The sequence below is a fragment of the Apis dorsata genome, unplaced genomic scaffold (genome assembly GCF_000469605.1).
Source record: "Apis dorsata unplaced genomic scaffold, Apis dorsata 1.3 scaffold_617, whole genome shotgun sequence".
Lineage (NCBI taxonomy): Eukaryota > Metazoa > Arthropoda > Insecta > Hymenoptera > Apidae > Apis > Apis dorsata.
The window spans coordinates 56,236-70,773 of NW_006263813.1; the positions used below are offsets into that span (position 1 = coordinate 56,236).

Here is a 14,538-nt window from a genome sequence, read left to right on the forward strand (position 1 = left end):
TTTATTTTGAATAATCAATAATTTATGTATATAACAAATCTATTATATTTAAGCAATACCTTTCTAAAACTAAAGTCATTATTTATCTTTGGCATTTTTTTTTTATCTTTAACGACAAAAAAATTAAATATTTCATTTTTTAAAAAACTATGCATATTTTATATGTAACTTTAACACTTAATTTTAATATTAAATAATAAGAATAAATAATAAAAAGTATGAGAGATTAACATTTTATAAGTTCATTTTACAATCACTAAGGTTTCAAATTGTTTATTTATAATTATATTTTATATCATTTTTCTTAACTATTAACACAAGTTTTAATTTACCTTGTTTAGTCGAATATTCTCAATATTTTCATCCAATATACTTGTCATTATTTGTACAATTTCTTGTGTATACGCATTAGTTCTATATTTAGCTTCAGAAATGTCACAAAAATCCAATATTGCATTTAAAGCTTGCTCTTCTAAAGTATCTTTCCAACATCTTTTTCTCATATACAATTTCCCTATTCTCTCATTTTGAAAAACTGAAAGAATCATCTTTGCCGATTCAAAAGCAACATCGTCCACATTTAAAGTATCGAGTATGAATTTCAACCATTCCGATGAAATCTTTTTGTCCTTTCCTTCATAAACTTCAGTTACAGTTAATCCGTGAACAGATTTTAATCTCTTTCTTTTACTTTCCTCACATTCTTCGAGTGAATATTTCTGCGAATGTCTTTTTTGTGTATATGATTTTACGTTATTTGTGCTACTATCGCTTTTTTGACGTGAAAAAGATAAACACAGTTGCTGATCTTGATTTAAAATCCAATCTTTTTCGCTTATATCTGAGGTAAGAAATTCTATATCATGCGTGTCTTTTTGATGAGGAGTAATTTTATCGATTTTTTGATTAGAAAATATACTCTTTTCACTTTTATCAATGTAATTCGATATTGATATACATTCTGCACTCAATTGATAAGTATCGTAAGCACTATCTTTTTGAGGAGAGCAAGCATCGTCAATCTGATTCGACGAAATAATAAAACTTTCATGATCAAAATCCAAATCAGAAGTTTGTGGAGCAATTACGTGTTTATTCGATTTATTCGATTTGGAGGTTAACTGTTTCCTTAGTTTATTGCAATTTTGTTTACATAATGAATATTCTTTGTTAAATAAAATATCTGAAAAATCATTACCGTGTGGGAAGATAGTGTTATCTTTCATTTTCATCAAAGTTTTTAAAACATCATTATTTTGGGAATGTAATAATGAAAATTTCTCTGCCGATTTATCATTGATAAGGTTATTTTTTTCAACTAGTTTATAAGTTTCTCTATCTATGATTTTATCTTGACTTTCCAAAGAATCTCTAAACATGTCGGAACTAGAAGAACAATTTTGGTCTGAATCCTGGATAATATAATTATTCAAAGTTGTATTCTGTTGTGTACACGATTGTGTATTAAAGTATCTGTCAAGACTTTGATAAGATGCAAACACGGAAGGATTAATTCTTTTTTGAGTGAAAATTTCAATTTCTTGATTCATTTCTTGATAACAAAATTGCGATATATTATTTTTTTTATCACACTGTACATTACATGATAAATCGATACTATTATTATATTTTAAATTATCATCAAAATTTATATAATTTTCCTGATCATTGTTCAATAGATTAATCAAATTACTATGATCATTATCTTGAATATGAAATATCGAATCTTGATTATATAAATCAGAATCTTTTCCTACAAATATAATATCTTTTTAAAAATGTTATCGGTTATATACATATTATTTGAAATTTTTATTTAATCATAATATATTTTATTAATCGTAATACGGTCGTTTAGGATATAGTATTCATATAAATATTAATATTAATTACTTATATCATGTTATGTTAATTGTTTAAAAATATATTTAACATAAAAAATATTTATCAAAAATATTAAATATTAAATCACATTACCCATATTTTTCCACTGTTTATGAAATACCAAATGAAATTGTTCAATGGAAATAGTTTTCATGAACATTATAGCTGACTTTAACCAAACAATACTTTGTACAAAATTTAACTCAGTCAAATATTCTTCTGTATAATTCGATATTTTCTCACAAATTTGAATAAGATTTTGAGGTATATTCAAAAAATGTTCACATCGATAACAATCTTTATTTTTATCATTGAATTTCTTTAATTCCTTCATTTCTATTAAAATATCTTCGATAATATAAGGAGAATATAATTTTTTTTCATTCGATAAATTATTTGTGAAAGTACCTATACATTAATAATTATATAAAATAATTTATTATATTATTTATTATTGAATATAAATCAATCAATAGTTATTATTATATTATTACTGAATAAAAATTTATAATTATGAAAAAACCTAATTCGGATGAATGATGATACGAATATTTTACGTATGCATATTGTAATTCAGAAAGAATTTTATTTCGCTTTTTAATATGAAGCTTTAATCGTTCAATCTTATTAATATTGTCGTTCACCTAGAACAATAATAAATAATAATAATTTGAATAATTTAAAGTAATAACAGAATCTTAAAAATGCAATATTATAAAATATTATGAAATAAATACCATGTTTATATGTATATTTTTATTGATTAAAAATATTTTATTGAAAAGTATATTTTTAATTTTACATATAAAAAAATAAATATTAAATTCTATTTTATTATATTATATTATCTATTAAATTATTAAAATATAAGTTGATAAAATAAAATATTCAAATTATAATTCATTTGAATGTAAAAATATAAATTTTATAGAATTATAGAATATATATACATATATCTATAAGAATTAAATTTGAAATTGAAAATAATAATATAAGATTAATTATCTATACATCACATTTAATGAATCAATTCATTTGTAGTAAATAAATCAAATCACATGATGAATATTATGAATACTTCAGCTATTGATTATAGAAATTAAGAATTAAAATCGAATTTATATTATTATGCAAAATGCATTGATACTAACCGGTGTATTCAGCATTTACTATTTATTATTATATTACTATATTAAATGCTTATTTTTATAAAAATAAATTATATTTACGAATTTATATTTAAACGTTAAAAACAATTTATTAGTATTATTTATTTAACGATAAATAATTTTTTAAATAAATTAATGTAGTTTTTATTTCATATTTCAAACTTATTAATCGATAAAATCTTATTCCCCTAGATTTTGATTATATAATTTTATTTGGATTTGACAATTCGATTCGTTGAACAATGTTTATATAATAATATATTTAAATATATTTTTTATTAATATATTCGAAACTTTTTTTTATAATCATTAATTGATTCGAAATAATTTTTTAATGAATCATTGTGAACAACATTTTCAGAAAGATAGTTTCACGTGCTTCCGGTTTATCGATCGAACCGGTAGGAACATGGTAATTCGGACATAACGAGAGCAAAGTGATTTTGATCTTAATCTTTTTACATAAAAAGAATTTAATAATTAACTGTAAATATGAGTGCACTTACATCTGAATCTTTAACTGATAAAGAGAAAAGTGAATTTATGCAACAAATAAAACAAGAATTTGCTATTGCAAGTGCACAAGAGATGCTCTCGGTATGATGGCATAATACATTTATTTCTCTTTTTTTTTACAAATTAAGAATGAATGAATAGCATATATTTAATTTTATATTTTCAGAAAATGTCAGAGAAATGCTTCAAAAAATGTGTGGTTAGACCTGGCACTTCTCTAGATAGTTCTGAACAGGTAATATCTATTCACAGAACATGATACATAACCTTAATAAGATATAACCTGAAAGCTTCAAAGGTAGAATAGAATTAAATATAATATTTTTTTATTAGAATATTATAACAGAAATAATTTGAAAATAGCTTTTATAAAATTTTTATTAATTTAATTAATTTTTGTATAACATAAATAATTTTTTTAAATAATTTTTATAATGAATATATGAAATTGTTACAAATGTTTATTGAAAAGAAATTAATATAAGATATATAAAACAACATAAATGATCGAATATATATAAATAAAATTAAAAATTGTTCAAAAATAATAAAATTTTTAAATATATTTAAAATTTAATATTTAAAATTTTTATATATATTTTGTTTCAATTTTAAGTCGTAACAAATTTTGCATGATATTATAATAATGTAATTAAAACAATCATAATACTTATTATTATTATTTAGATTATTAATTACAAATATAATTTGTAATCAAATAATTATATTTATATTTAAATACAATTTATTTATTATTTTGCATTTATTTATTTATTTTGCATTTGTTCAAAATGATAATGTAAATAATAAATAATAAATGATAAATAAATATAAATAATTAAAATTTAAAATCTTAATAAAGCAAATAAAAAATTAAAGTAAAATTAAATATATATTAAATATATATAAAAATGAATTGATTTCATTTTAAATATAAAATTTTTTTCTGTATTATATATATTAAATTATGCCATATAGAGAATAAAATGGTTAAAAATAAAGTTGTAAAATATGAATGAATTTTTCATAAATCATTTTATAATTTATTTGCAGAAATGTGTAGCAATGTGTATGGACCGATATATGGATGCATTTAATCTTGTATCAAAAACATATAGTGCTCGAATACAAAGAGAGCATAATAGAATGTAACAGTACAAATTGTTAAATAAATTGTTTCTGGTTGTATATTGTGTAATTGTATATCAACTATTTCCAAATATTGTTTAGGAAATTGTAATTATTATGTATATTTGTTATCAAATCTATAAACATTGTCATTTATAAACATTGAATAATTTTGTATATAACAATATCATTTTTGATTAATATTTATATAAAAAATAGATTTTTATATTTATAAAACTAAAAGTTAAAAATGGAATTTCAATATTACATAGTGAAATAACACTGCCATCTGTACTTATAAAGCATTGACAAATAAATTACTTAAACTTGTAATCTGTTTTCTTTCATCTGAAATATTGATTCATTATATTTGTCATATTAGCAATAATAATTTTTTATTCAATATAATTCTTTATTTATATTTTAAGTTTAATATAATTTAAAATTTTGGTCTTTCTCTTATATATGTAAAATTAAACTTTGAATAAAAATTTGTAAAAATATAAAATAATTTGTTATATGAGATTAAGATTAAATTTTGGGTAGATTGATTATAAGATAATAAAAAGAAAACGCAACAATTGCAAAAGAGAAAAATCTTTATAAAATAAATAACATATTACATGAATATTGTTACATCATATTTCAAAATCATAAATAAGTAACTTAGATATTTTATAAATTCCGCAATTCCATAGTATGTATTTGCATTGTTTCTTATTCATATACACTAAAAGGCACAATATAGCTACCAATACTTCAACGTGGTTACAAAAATAAACCTCTAGGACTGTATGAAAAAATATTGTAAGTGATTCATTAATACTTCATCTGTTCAATTTGATATTATAAATTAGTAAATAACAATAATTATAACTATTTCATATCAGTGTTTGCAAAATCTATAATTAATTCACAATTCAGTACATTATATGCCATTATTATATGTACAGATCGATACAGATAGTTTATAACATAACAAATCGATGTTATTAATTATATATATCTTTTCTTAGCAAAAAAATAGTGCAAAGATATACATATGTGTTACATGTAAAGAAATTTATTAATATTTTTTCTAATCTTAAAAAATATATTTTCAATTTTTTTTATATTGTATTTATTTTTATGTTCGGCATATAAAATGAAGAATTATATATTTATTATGTATATTTTACAGATATTCCAAAAGAAAAAAAAATATATATATATATATAACAAGATTTTTGTATATATTAAAATGTAGAACATGTGATATTATATTAATCAGTTTAGGATTATTTGAAATCACTTCTTGAAACTACATAAATATAAAAATGTTTATACCCTGCAATAGAAATGTTTACAAAAACATTTTCTAGTTTTATCAGAATGTAAAATAAAATTTGTTGATATACTGTTATAAGTTATGAAACATTTCTTAAATTACTCTCTTCCTTCTTTCTTATAATTTACATTGAAAAATACTTTTTATGTAAATTTCTTTACTAATGCTAACAATACAACAAAAGTGCTTAATAATCTTAATAACAATGGAATGTATTTATATTTTACATTCTATAAAGTGTAGGAATGTTCAGTATCATCCTGAAATTGTTTTTATAAAATTATATGTCATATCATATTAAAATGTAACCACGTTGATTGGTCAGGAACACACCTGCTTTAATATATACATAGAGATAAATATTGATTCAAATTAAGAGATTTCATAATACTGTAGAAAAGTAAACTTAAATTTTATATTTTCATTGTTTAAAATATGATTTTTTAAAATAGATAATTGATTATTTTTTAATTCAGTTATAAAAATTATTAAAACAATAAATGTTATAACATTAATTTTTAACAAAGCAATGAAATTATAATAAAAAAATATATATATATATATTCATGAAATTATAATAATTATTACTAAAACAAAGTTTTCTAACTAAATGATATATGAAATTAGATTAATGGCATATTTATAGTATGTTTTAAATATAATTAATGTTTAATTGAAATTTTTAAAAGATGAAATCTCTTTGTTTGAATCATTTACAATATTTACTATTGATGACATTACAGTAATTGTGTGCTACTAAAAATTTTGTGAAGGAAGCAGGCTGTACAACCGTTAACAGATTTTGATTTGTCAAGCATCCAGTTGATCCATTATGAATTGTACTTAGTTATTGCATCTTATTGGGGCATAGTATATTTATATCAAGATATTGGATTGCCCAAAAATTGAACTATTTAATATAGATTTCATCAATATTAATTCATGGATGCAAGCAAACATAAGCATCTATCAATCTTTTATTGAATATTAATCTTCAAATTTTTTAATTTTTAATTTTATGCATTTAGCACCATTATCTTTAAAGAAAAATAATTTTATACATTTTTTTTAGACAATCCATTTTTATATAGACGGATGATTTACTGATATTGCTATCAATACTATATCAGTAACTTTAGTTAAATGAGGTAATGACATTTCAGTCATAAAAGTAAGGACAGGAATTATTTCGGTAAACATAACAAAATTGTTACAAAATTTTTTAAAAAGATATAACTAAGTATTCAACAACCATTAATGTAACTGATTACTTTTCATTTTTAAAATATTTTAACATTAAGATAATTGTTTTTAATGAGTATAATACTAGATATATTTACAGAACAACGTAGAAGGCAGTTTGTCTGAAAGTATACAATTAACAATTTTATTACATACAATTAACAATTTCCTAATTCTTATGTTAATATAATACATCATAAAGAAAAGAAAAAAAAAAAAAAATATTTACGTTAAATAGTATTTTATTATTTAATTGCTTCAAAATTTTATTTCATAGAAATCTTTTCTTAGAATTTTTATATGATTTCTATTTTTAATATTTTTAATTACAAAAATATAATTTAATATCTTATTACAATAAAATATAGATAATATAATGGCAGTTCATTAATTTAATTTATAATATTCAATTTCTTTTAATAAAATTTTTATAATGTTTCTATAAAAATCTGAATCTTCTAAATATAATATAATGTTAATCTCTTAAGATGTATTTAAAAAATACTACTAAAATAAAATAAAGTTCATTATTTATAAAAATATTTTTTGACAAAAAAATTATAAAGTATTGAAAGTATAATATTTATAAATATATTTTCAGACAATTTCCTTCTACGTTTTTTTGTAAGAGAACTTATAAGTATTGAGCCATAAATGGCAGTGCCACGTTAGAAATCAAAATAATTTTATAAATTTATACCAATTCGCATTAATATACTTGATGCCCTGACACAGAATATTGAATATTAATGCTATAAATGAATTAATATTTTAAAATTCTTACAGTAGTTCTTTAGTATGTGTAGTGCATTATAGTTCTTTTGCACAATTTGTTGTAATACCCGTTGAAAAATTTGACATATTTTTATCTATATTTAGATCTTCAAGCTAAAATAAAATACATGCAATATTTAAAATACATAAAAAACTATGATTATATTGTATAGAATGATTATATTATGTAAGATATTTTCATAAATAATTACTATGAAATTTACACATTTCTAATCAACACATTTCTAAAATTTCACCAAGAATTATGTTTCATAAATCAAATTATCATAAATAAATTTAATATCAAATTATAAATAAGCTTAAATAATTTTGATAAATATTCTTATTTGTATTTTTTTTAAGAATATAAATTTTATTTTTTATTTTTTAATGAAATCGTAATATTTTTGAATTATAAATTATATAAATATATTATAAAAAAAAATTATGAAAAATATAAATATCATATATTGCTAATATATTATAAAAATAATTGTTCTATTTTTTAATATTTGTTGATATTTAGTAATATAAATTTTTTATTTTTCTAATATTTAAATATATGAAATAAATGCTTTGATATAATAATTCATAATTTAATAATATCTTTAGTAATATATTTTATAATTTATATTCTAATAAAATATATTTAAAAAATAGTATAATTCTATATAGAAATTAAAAAGCATAAAAAAAAATTCATTTATGGAAGTTATGTAAATAATATACTTATATTTTTATAATTTTTGTTTAATATTGCTAATATATTTAAGTTTCATCAAGCAATTTTATAAGATATTCTGTATATCCAAAAAATAAATCTAAATTTATATAAAATTTACTTACACATGATGTACTGCTTAATATATCATCCACATCTTCAATTTCTTCACTTATATCCTCACTATGAGCACTATGAACACTATGAATTTTATCTTGTTTTTTTATTTGTAATTTTGGACTATTTGATTTTTGAGGATCCTTAGAAGGACTTTGATCATATGTACTACCAGATGCAGATGAGACAAAATCTTCTTCATAATTATCTATTCCATCAGTTCCTAAAAATATTATTTTTATAAAATTAATATTGTTAAAAATATATTATAAACATATATCAACATACCAAGTCCAATATCCATTAATTCTTTCAAATCATTAATATTAGTTTTTTTACCATTTAATGGTGGGAGATTGCTAAGTATAGAATGTGATTTTTTATCTAAAGGTGGTAAATCTTGTAAAAAGGTGTCATTATTATGTATATCATTAATATTTTCTCTTTTTCCATCAACAATAATTTCTTCAAAGTATACAGTTTTTCCAAAACTGTTTCCAGTATTAACTGGTTTTTTATTTTGTACATTATTTACTATTTGTAATTCCAAACTATTTATATTATTTTGCTTATTTATATCTTCATTTTGATTTGTTTGCATTTCAGTAATTATAGATTCATCAAACTTAATTAAAGGCTCGGTTTTATTTAGTAAACTTGTTTGAATGCGTGTATCTATCTCAGTCTCCTTTGTAGTATGATTCATCATTGTGCCATTTGGACTTGTAGGGAGTGTATCAAAATTCGTACTATTGTTCCCTTTACTATCAATTCCATTGTTTTCTTCATTATATTCAGAAGTTGTACTATTTTTGAGAGAATCTTGCTTCTCATAATTTAATTCATCTAATGAAACATGAACAGATGTTTCTTTATTTTTTTTTTCAGTTATTGTCACATTTATTGGAAGTTTTGGACTTTGTTGTGAAACACTTTCTAAATTATCCGATACATCATTATCATTTGACAATGATGTAGATTCATTGTTTAATACTTTTGGAATGGAAATTTCAAATGTTGTATTTGTAATATTTGTTTCAGTTGTTTCAGTTGTATCAGTTTTACTAAATTTTTTGTCAATGTTATTCTAAAAAAATATTTATAATTATAATAAATGTAATAATTATTTTTTCAGTTATTTATAATAATTTATCTTTAACTATAACATTTTATATTATTTTAATAATACTGTAATATTGTATTATTTTATTCTAAATACCTTTTGTGTATTTTTGAAGGCACTGTGCATGCTATTTTTTAAAATTTCTCCAAGCAATGGCTCATTGGATTCAATACCTAACTCTTCGCATAATTTATTTCTTCCAATATAGTTATATTCTTTTCCAAAGTATGTTTCTGGATCATATACAGATATTGTATAATCAAGACCAAAATATTCTAGGAACTCCCTAACCAAGGAAAACAATAATTTTCCTTCTGAATTAGCCAGGTACTGTTTAACGGTTTTATTAAGAAGTGGTTCTGGATTCTGAAATATTTTTATACTTGAAAATTTAAACAGTTTATATTTACTATATTTTTTCATCATATTATTTTTATTTTTTGCATTTAATTATTATAATATAAAAATATATGAAGAATATTTCTGCATTTTAATAAAATATATTTCACATATAAAAAAATTTATATTTATTTAATATTGAGAATATTTAATATTCAGAAATTTGACATACCATTACAGATTCTTGTTCTTCTAGAGCTAAAAACACACTTGCCCTGAGTTCTGCCTATATAATTATAAAATATTTTAAAAATCAATATCATAAAATAATTATATTTACGTTTTATACAAATTTAATGGAAGAAATTATTTGACGTGATCTACATAACCTATAAAAAAATATAATTTTTAAAAAAATTTTTTATCATACCCGCACTTTTGCAAGAACACCATTATTTTCAAGGGTTTGCACCACTAAATCCCGTAATTCTGTGTCTTCCTCCATAGAAATGTTTCCGTCTATCATGATTATAAATAAAAATTATTCTCACAAACACTCAAGAAATGTAAATATTTACGCTTTCCATCGCGTGTCTTCTTTTCATCTGTTTACCTAGAGAATATTTTTTCTGTCTAGGGAATTTAAACTTAGAAACTGAAAAAAAATTTATTTCTATTTAATTATTATTGTGATTATTTATTAATTTTGATATATTAATATATATAAAATTAAAATAAAATACATTTATACAACAAACATTGTAAGATAGATAAAATATAATTAAATAATAATAAAATTTACTTTATATATAAATAAAAATACTTTTAATATTTTACTCGGATATGTTATAAATTTACTAATATTATCAACTTTTTTAAATTTTATTTTAAAAAAAATTAAAATTAAATTTGTAAAAAAATATTTTATATAATTATGATTTATTTAATAACAAATAAAAAAATATTTTTAGAAAATACATTTTTTATAACATTCGAATATGAAGAATTAAAATTTGCAGTTAAAATACCGGAAGTAAATATTATAAGTTAAAAATACGTATTATTTAAAAATAATAAATAATAAGAATTTCTTTTTAATTACTGTGTAATTAATACAATAAAATACTAAAACTTTATATACAATATTTTTATTATTTTTTATTGTAACATTTTATCAAAATCAAAATTTGAATAACAGTAAAATTCATTTGCAAGATTATTTTGATGATGAGGTACAAAACAACAAATTTCTACATTTAATAATCTTTTTGCTAATTCACTCATAATAGAACCTGCAAAATAAAAATAATTAAAAATTTTAATTAATATATAAAAAAAAATTATTAAAAATACCTGTACAAAGTACATAATTCTTTTTAGCTAAAAATTTTATTGTAAGAGCAGTTTTTGTTAAACATTCATCAGAAAGAAATGGTGGATCGGCTATAACCAAGTCATAAAAATTTGACATATGCTGAGGTATATCCAAAGGAAACTTATAGTTATATGGTATAAAGTCAACTCCATATATTTTAAAACGTTCATCATATTCAAAAAGAGTAACTGCAAATAAATATTTGGCAATATTATTAATAATAAATATTTTAAATAATGCATAAATTATTAGAATACAAATATTTCCATACTTTGTCGTTTATCACAATTCTTTTTTAATTTATTATAAAGTGTAGGACATGAGATTAAAGCAATTTTTCCATCAAATTCTGTACTTTGTATAGCACCTTTTACAAGAGTATTTATTGTCTTATCATCATACCAAAATTGACTTAATTGCTAAAATTTAAATATGTAAATCATTAAATTAATAATTAATTTTAAAATATAAAATTAATATATAATAAATAAATAGATGAGAATAAGTTATTTCTTTTGTAAAATACTTAATATATCAAATTTATGTATAAATTATTAAAAAATATTAAAAAATATATGTAATAAGAGTTAATTTACCCAATTTTCATCAAAAGAAATTTCTAAATCTTTATTTTCTAAACTATATTTTAACTGGTTTTCTCTTTCTTGTTTTTCTTTAAGAAACTCATTTAAAGCAGCAAGTGTTGTAGGGCATAATTGTAAATCATCATCATCATTATTATTTTTATACATCTTTCGTCGTTTTTAACTTTTTATTAACTAAAACACATTAAATTTATATTATTTTTAAATAAATTTATTTTACATATAAACTTTATAAATAAAGAATAGAATTATTAATTTGTTATTTGAAAAATTTATAATTTATAATAATATTTTATATTTATTAAAAATTTAATAATTTCACTGTAATTGATTATTTATTAATGTAACTTATTTATTTATATAACTTAATAAATGTTATAATATTTTAAATGAATTAATTTATGTAATTAGTGTATTATATTTATTATTTAATTATAGAATTATATAATATTTCATGTTTGTTCAAATTCGAATTATCAATATCAATTTATTAAAAAATAAAAAAGTTTGATCTTAATCTTAATCTTTATAGGTTGTAAAAGCAATAGATATATAAAAATAAAAAGCAATAAATATATAAAGCTTAGAATTTAGAAAAAATCTGTGATCTTAGTAATAAAATATTAAAGATTTCTTATCGCATTATTGCAATAAAATTTACACATTTATTTACTTACGAAATTTATTACTTTTATTACTACATAAGAACTATACCTTCCCGGCTAAAACAAATTGTCTAATTACATATTAAAAAAAAGAAAAAAATATATGATCATGGATGTAAAAGATGATATACAATTATTTGAATCTATTGGTTTAAGTGAACAAAAAGCTAAGGAAACTTTAAAAAATAAACAAGTTTCTAATAATTTGAAACTTGCTATAATAGAGGTTAGTAAATTATATAAATATATTTTAAATTATTTTTTTTAATATTAGTAATATAATTAAAATTTCTTTGTTTATATTTAAAATTAATTAAATTTAAATTTCTTTGTTTGCATTTTAATTTTATTATTTAATTTTATCAATCTGTAAATATTTAATTATACCATATGTGTAATATCTATAGGCTAATAAGTATGGAATTATTACACCAGAAATTGGAATTTTATTATATCATCTTGCTTCAAAAATTAAGAATCAAATTGCAGATAAATTGTCATTTCTTGCTAAATATATAACTGAAAAGAAATTAGATACAATTCAAAGACTAGATGCCAGTTTAAGTTATTTGCTTAATCATATAAAAGAAAATGTTGATATATCTGATTTTGAAAAAGAATGTGGTATAAATATTGTTGTATCACCAGAAGAAATAGAATATGAAGTAGAAAAAGTAATAAATGCACATAAAATAGAAATAACAGAGAAAAGGTATTTACATTATATTATCATACTTATAATTATTAACATTAATATTTAATATTTTATATTTTGTAAAATAATTTTTATAGGTATCATTTTAATATTGGTCCATTGATGCAACAAGTACGTAATATTTTAAAATGGGCAGATGGAAAAGCAATAAAAAATGAATTTGATATTCAAATGCTTGATTTATTAGGTCCAAAATGTGAGTCTGATCTTGTACCATTAAATAAATCAACAAAACAAGCAAAAATGCGAAAACCAGTGAAAGAAAAAAGTAAATCAGATAATTTCTTATATTTATATAGAACTTATATATTATAACTTATTAAAAAAATATTTATATTATTTAGTGGAATCAAAAAATGTGACAATAACAAATGATAAAGAAGATGTTGAGACAGTAAATGAATTAATGAAAACTAAAGTTAATTTTCATAAACCAGGAGAAAATTATAAAACTGAAGGATATATTATAACACCAAATACACGTAAATTACTTCAAGAACATTTAAAAATAACAAGTGGTAAGGTAATAACTAGATTTCCACCAGAACCTAATGGAATTTTACATATTGGTCATGCAAAAGCAATTAATATTAATTTTGGGTATGTCCTATCTTAGTATATATAATAATAGTATATATATAATTATATATATTAATTTTATATATATTATATATTATATATATCATATATTAATTTTATTTAATTTATATTATATTTCAAATAATATTCCTTATTTATTTATTTATAATTTAATGTATAATAATATAATTTAGATATGCAGCAGCTCATGATGGAATCTGTTATTTACGCTATGATGATACAAATCCTGAAAAAGAAG

At 19.7% G+C, this 14,538-nt stretch overlaps 4 protein-coding genes across 4 annotated transcripts in view; 1 reads left to right on the forward strand and 3 right to left on the reverse strand.

Moving 5' to 3' along the window:
• Positions 1 to 1,634, reverse strand: part of LOC102675743 — a 2,365-nt gene extending 731 nt beyond the window's left edge. Inside the window, exon 1 of the mRNA XM_031513165.1 lies at positions 333 to 1,634. Coding sequence (XP_031369025.1) covers positions 333 to 1,550 — 1,218 coding nt within the window. The 5' untranslated portion in view covers positions 1,551 to 1,634. The remainder of the gene's footprint in view (positions 1 to 332) is intronic.
• Positions 1,635 to 3,407: 1,773 nt separating this feature from the next.
• On the forward strand, positions 3,408 to 4,757 carry LOC102675333 (mitochondrial import inner membrane translocase subunit Tim13-like). Its single transcript, XM_006621223.2, has 3 exons — positions 3,408 to 3,650; positions 3,736 to 3,804; positions 4,623 to 4,757. Exons 1-3 carry the CDS (start codon positions 3,546 to 3,548, stop codon positions 4,719 to 4,721), a joined length of 273 nt encoding a protein of 90 aa, XP_006621286.1. The 5' UTR covers positions 3,408 to 3,545; the 3' UTR covers positions 4,722 to 4,757.
• Positions 4,758 to 7,816: 3,059 nt separating this feature from the next.
• On the reverse strand, positions 7,817 to 10,969 carry LOC102675184 (myb-like protein D). The gene is made up of 6 exons (XM_006621222.2): positions 10,771 to 10,969; positions 10,573 to 10,626; positions 10,098 to 10,367; positions 9,167 to 9,965; positions 8,887 to 9,101; positions 7,817 to 8,154 (listed from the first exon to the last, which is right to left on the reverse strand). The coding sequence occupies exons 1-6, from the start codon at positions 10,864 to 10,866 to the stop codon at positions 8,077 to 8,079; spliced, it is 1,512 nt and encodes a 503-aa protein (XP_006621285.1). The 5' UTR covers positions 10,867 to 10,969; the 3' UTR covers positions 7,817 to 8,076.
• Positions 10,970 to 11,472: 503 nt separating this feature from the next.
• Positions 11,473 to 13,387, reverse strand: LOC102675063 (EEF1A lysine methyltransferase 1). The gene is made up of 5 exons (XM_006621221.2): positions 12,998 to 13,387; positions 12,312 to 12,494; positions 11,987 to 12,134; positions 11,694 to 11,903; positions 11,473 to 11,632 (listed from the first exon to the last, which is right to left on the reverse strand). Exons 2-5 carry the CDS (start codon positions 12,465 to 12,467, stop codon positions 11,499 to 11,501), a joined length of 648 nt encoding a protein of 215 aa, XP_006621284.1. The 5' UTR covers positions 12,468 to 12,494; positions 12,998 to 13,387; the 3' UTR covers positions 11,473 to 11,498.
• Between the last annotated feature and the right edge of the window lie 1,151 nt (positions 13,388 to 14,538).